Genomic DNA, 4998 nt, shown 5'->3' with positions numbered 1-4998 from the left:
GGATATAATTGCATTATCATATTTATATATTTACTTTCATAATTATAATTATTTGGTTGTAAGCTGTTTATAAAGATTTTCTTAAGAGTAATTCAATATTATTTATCAATAACTACACAAGCAAAACTGAACAAAACTCTCCTCAATAAATACACACACAAAACTGAACAAAACTCTCCTAAACTGAAATCAAATAATTATAACATAAAGTAAAAACACATAAACAGCGCATGCAAACGGCTGTCTTATTCTAGATAAAAAATAAATTTCATTCCACAAAACATATGATGCTGTGATCACAAGTAACTATAAGACACACAGCAACACTCCCATTCCTACAAGGCTACAATACTGATAACTAAACAATCCCTTGATTTTTTAGTTATAACATATACAATCCTCATTAATATTTAGCTTAACTGACAATAATATTAAGGGGCATTCCGTATATATAGTCTAATTGACAATGTATAAACTTTAATATATAGGGTTACATGTATATAAGCACTTAAATTCTTTATTATGTACAATAACAATTGAAATTTGCTTCTATACTTCCATTTAATGACTTTGAAAACGACCTTTTCTTTTATTTCCACAGATCAATTGGACAACTGGAGGTAGAATTTGAGGCATCTTGATCTGGCAGTACCCCTGGCATTTCGAGTTCTTGCTTGTTCTGATGTTTAATGAGCCCAGAGTTTGATCTTTCATGATCATCATGCGACTGCAAGATGTTATCATCCATATTTGCAAAATGATCTTCTTTAGTTGAAATGACGTCACCCTGGCTAAGTAGCTGTGATGCAACAAACTTGTCAAGAACTCGCCAATCGGTCACTTGATTGTTGACATTTTGATCTTGATTTGGATGACTATTGCTGTTGTTTTCGTCATGTGTGAGTGAAGGTGGTTGATAGTTGATAACTCCGGCTTGGTTTGTGTTAATACCATAAATGGGCATGGAAGCATTGAAAGTAGGGAGTAGTTTTGGACTCTCCAAAAGAGGAAGTTGGAGGAAATGATCAGGGGTAATCTGGTAATTTTGCATCTGGTCTAGCTCTTTCTTGCAAGACCCATAAGGGTATTGGTAATTAGGGTTCACCAAGTGAGAGTGAGATAAAGAATTGTTTTGGTTTGGTGAATCAATATCTGGCATGAATGAGACTTGATGATCTTCATACCAAATTGGTGATTCATGTTCACTTGCTCTCCTCATTGTGGGTAATCTTTTCTTGAATACCCTACATACCACCCACCCCTCTTCCTGTTTCCAAATAAGATAGTTAAATTTGTCAATATGTATTAACATAAAATGTAACAAACAAACATACTCAACAAAATCTCACTATGTATAGCAGAGTTTTGGGTAGAGTCTGGGGGCAAACCTTTCCTCTATCGTAGAGGATAGAGAAGTTGCTCTCGTTAAGACCTCGACTCCGTAGAAAAAAAATATAGGTTCAAATAATTACATCTACTCACCTGAGTTGTGGTTGCGTTTTCATCCGTTTCAAGCCGATACTCGTGCATTATCCAATCTGATTTTTGTCCGTTGGGAGCACGGCCCTTATAGAAAACCAATGTCTTTCTCATCCCAACCAAGTCATGCTTCGAGTAAATCGCCTTGTCTCTTCCCGTAGCCTTCCAGAATCCTGCTGTTGTAGCTCTATTCGTTCGGGTTCCAGTTGGATATTTCTTATCTTTATGACTAAAGAAATACCATTCGTGTTGCTCTTCGGTACCCAGCCTACATAGCTCTATTGAAACTTAACGATTAATTAGCATGATCGTGTTGCCATCAACGACTAGTTTAGGATTACTCACAAGTGCATGCAATAAAATGATACATTTTCCCAAAATAATTGATGCACAAGAATAAACTATAAATCAGATCAAATATTGGCCGTTAATATATCTGTCTGTAAAGGTACCAACCGTGGGGAATCAAGTATGAACAAAGAATTTACTGACGGATCACCAAAATATAATTTTATCTGTGTAATTTTTATGCTACATAAAGTTTTACAATAAGATAGCACATACCAAACAAATTATAAATATCTAGAAACCATATTTCCTAAAATATTGTGAAGATTGGTTGACATATAGTTGAAATGTATCTCAAACTATAAAAAACCTAAACTTCCTAGTGTGAGTTGCGGAAATATGGTTTGTTAAAGAACATTAATGATTTAAGGTTGTACCTTGCAGATCCCATGGCTCAATTTTGTAAAGATCAATATCTCTGATGACATCTAGGTCAATCCTTCTTGAGTTGATCTTCTTCCTTAAGTAGTAATCTACAAGCTCTTCATCAGTGGGGTGGAACCGAAAGCCAGGAGGTACATGTGAAAATGTGTTCATATCTCTTTTTCTTTGTTTTTACGAAAATTTCAACCTGCCATCCAGTTTGGTTTGATTGATGGATTTAGTTTAGGAACTACTATGATCACACTGCAAATTTTGAATTCATGCATCTAATGATTGATGTATCGACTACGTTATATATGTAAATAATAATTATCATTTATCGTTCTAATTCGATCTATCAAGCGTACATGAAGAGGGTAGAACTTGGGAGAGCAAGTGTTTGAAACTTTCAAGTGCAACGTAATGAACCTTTTGCGGGCTCAATGTAACAATTCACTACAGTACCTAGTTAATTGGTTAAATGACGGTTAGAATGTTTCAAATTCAAGGATAATATAAATCAGAAATAACAAAGTTTTTGTGGTTGGTGCAATGGGGTTGATCAAACTGATTCCAACCAAGATTGATCAGAATATATAGAGTATTTTTTATGAAGACCATACTGAAGTTTAAAACCATTTATTTAGTTTATAATGAATGCAATATATCGATTCGCAGATAATCACTACAAGAAAACAAGGCATAGGGGCGACAGATGTCGTCGCTAAATACCCCTTATGTCAGGACATACTGTCGATTTAATTGGAGCTAACAATTTGCTAAATTGATCAAATACTTGTGTTCGAGGGAATGAAGGGTTCAAGATCACAACCATAACATATGAAATTAAGGCTAGCTCATCATGAACTCAAGAGTACATAATTTCATGAAAACCTAAACCACACGCGAGCTAACATTGATCTCTTTGCTCAAGATTATCAATCTTAAGAACGAAGTAGAGCTATGTGAAATTTATGGACTCCAATAACCCCTTTCTCTTATAAATGCAAGTAAAATGCTAACTCTACAACCCCATATATATAAGCATGCTAGCAAGATACTAGCATTAAAATCAGGAGAGTATATATTCACAAAATCACATGTTAAACATACACAACATGAAGGAAGAAAGAAAGATACTGGTTTAAAAGTGAGAGCATATGCATTAAATGTATGAATAAGTAAAAGAAACTATTATTTGACATTTTTTAAGTCATTTACAGTTTTATTAGATCATACTACTTAACATGAAGGATGAAAGAGAATACTAGTTTAAAAGTGAGAGCTTGTATGCATTAAATATAGAATTAGTAGTTTTATTAGATTATACTACTTATGTATGGTGATAAAACTACATGCAACCATTAATCTAAAGAAAACAAGGTAAAATTTTTAGCTCCTCAATGAAAGAAGAAAAGCTTTAGCTGTCACAGGTATCCCCAAAGAACTAAGTACAAAACAGAAGAGATCGAACTTTCAAAGTTTATGAAACTATTAGTTAATTAGCGATTTGAAACATATTTAAGAAACTGGTTGAATCACTTGTATGATGAGTGAGATGCTACTGGGTACGTTTGTTTGTTTGTTACCAGTGAGTTGTTCATGATAACATATTGCTTAGGTTCCATGAACAATAACATATGATTCAAAAGAAATGGGATCACAAACAAATAAGATGTATCAAACATACATGTGATAACACGGTTATGCGGATGTGATCATGTGATAAAGGAACTAGATTTCTACCCACATAACAAGGTTATGTTGATATGATCACAGAAACACTACAAAGCTGATGATGATTCTGGATGATAAAAAGAAAGAAAATAAAGGAGGAAATAGAAGGAGCATGCGATGGATAATGGTAGCATGTTATTGGATGTAATAATGAACAAAAACTCATAATTCTAATAGACACACACACAAAGGTGACACTAATTTTTGTTCGTATGCCTTTTTCTCACAGTAGCATTAATATCCACACAAGATTATATGTGTATATAATCTTGTTGAAATACACAATGGGCATGCTATAAGTTCAATGATTGTGTTATCAACATGAAGAAAGAAACCGTTAATTAATGAAGTGAGTTCATGTTCATACCAAATGTACTTTCTTCTTGAAAAGTAAATAATTAACCTCCTTTAATTCAAGAAGAAGTTAAAGGCTTCTAAAGATCTGATCTTGATGAGAGATTATGGTTAGGTTTTGGTGTTCATGAAGTGGGGTGGCTCCGAATATGCAGGAGGAATCTTGGGATGGATCAAAGACAAAAGACAAGAAGAAGATTAAGGTTGTCTGGTCTTGGGAATTGAAGCCGATGTGAAACATTGAAGGAAGAAGCTAAAAAGAGAAGAAAGAAGAGGGTCCAATGGGAGAATGGCATGGAAATAGGGTTAAATAGGACAAAACAACAACAAGAAGACCAAGAATGAAGAGAGAGAAACAAAAACCCTAATGATGAAAGATGATGGCTTATGGGTAAGTAAAGGCTAGAGAGAGAATAAAGATAAAGACAGAAAGAAACAACAATAAAGAATTTTTCACAATAATATTTTTTTTCACTATTATGTGTATATATATATTATATAATATATCTTTTTTTCTTTTTTTAAACAACCATTAATAAATCTGTAAAATAACTTACATTAATTTAGTGTAATTAACCCCTACAAAAAATAATTAAATATCATAATACATATTTTCATGACATACTATTAGCATTAAGTATCCTAAGATCTGAAACTAGTGTTGTATTTTGCCTTTTTAGAATGAATAGGCAAGGCTAATACATAACATAACCAAAA

At 33.2% G+C, this 4998-nt stretch overlaps 1 protein-coding gene across 2 annotated transcripts; it reads right to left on the bottom strand.

Annotated features, from left to right (window-relative positions):
• Window positions 1-322: 322 nt before the first annotated feature.
• Window positions 323-4648, bottom strand: LOC110917523 (NAC domain-containing protein 105). Of its 2 annotated transcripts, XM_022162058.2 has the most exons (4): window positions 4295-4648; window positions 2205-2398; window positions 1483-1757; window positions 323-1267 (listed from the first exon to the last, which is right to left on the bottom strand). In XM_022162058.2, the coding sequence occupies exons 2-4, from the start codon at window positions 2362-2364 to the stop codon at window positions 590-592; spliced, it is 1113 nt and encodes a 370-aa protein (XP_022017750.1). In that variant the 5' UTR covers window positions 2365-2398; window positions 4295-4648; the 3' UTR covers window positions 323-589. The 2 variants fall into 2 exon arrangements, with proteins under 2 accessions (XP_022017750.1, XP_022017751.1); XM_022162059.2 differs by lacking the exon at window positions 4295-4648 and having other exon boundaries at window positions 2205-3271.
• Between the last annotated feature and the right edge of the window lie 350 nt (window positions 4649-4998).

The sequence above is a fragment of the Helianthus annuus genome, chromosome 16 (genome assembly GCF_002127325.2).
Source record: "Helianthus annuus cultivar XRQ/B chromosome 16, HanXRQr2.0-SUNRISE, whole genome shotgun sequence".
Taxonomy (NCBI): domain Eukaryota; kingdom Viridiplantae; phylum Streptophyta; class Magnoliopsida; order Asterales; family Asteraceae; genus Helianthus; species Helianthus annuus.
This window is presented reverse-complemented; position numbering and strand designations above follow the sequence as displayed.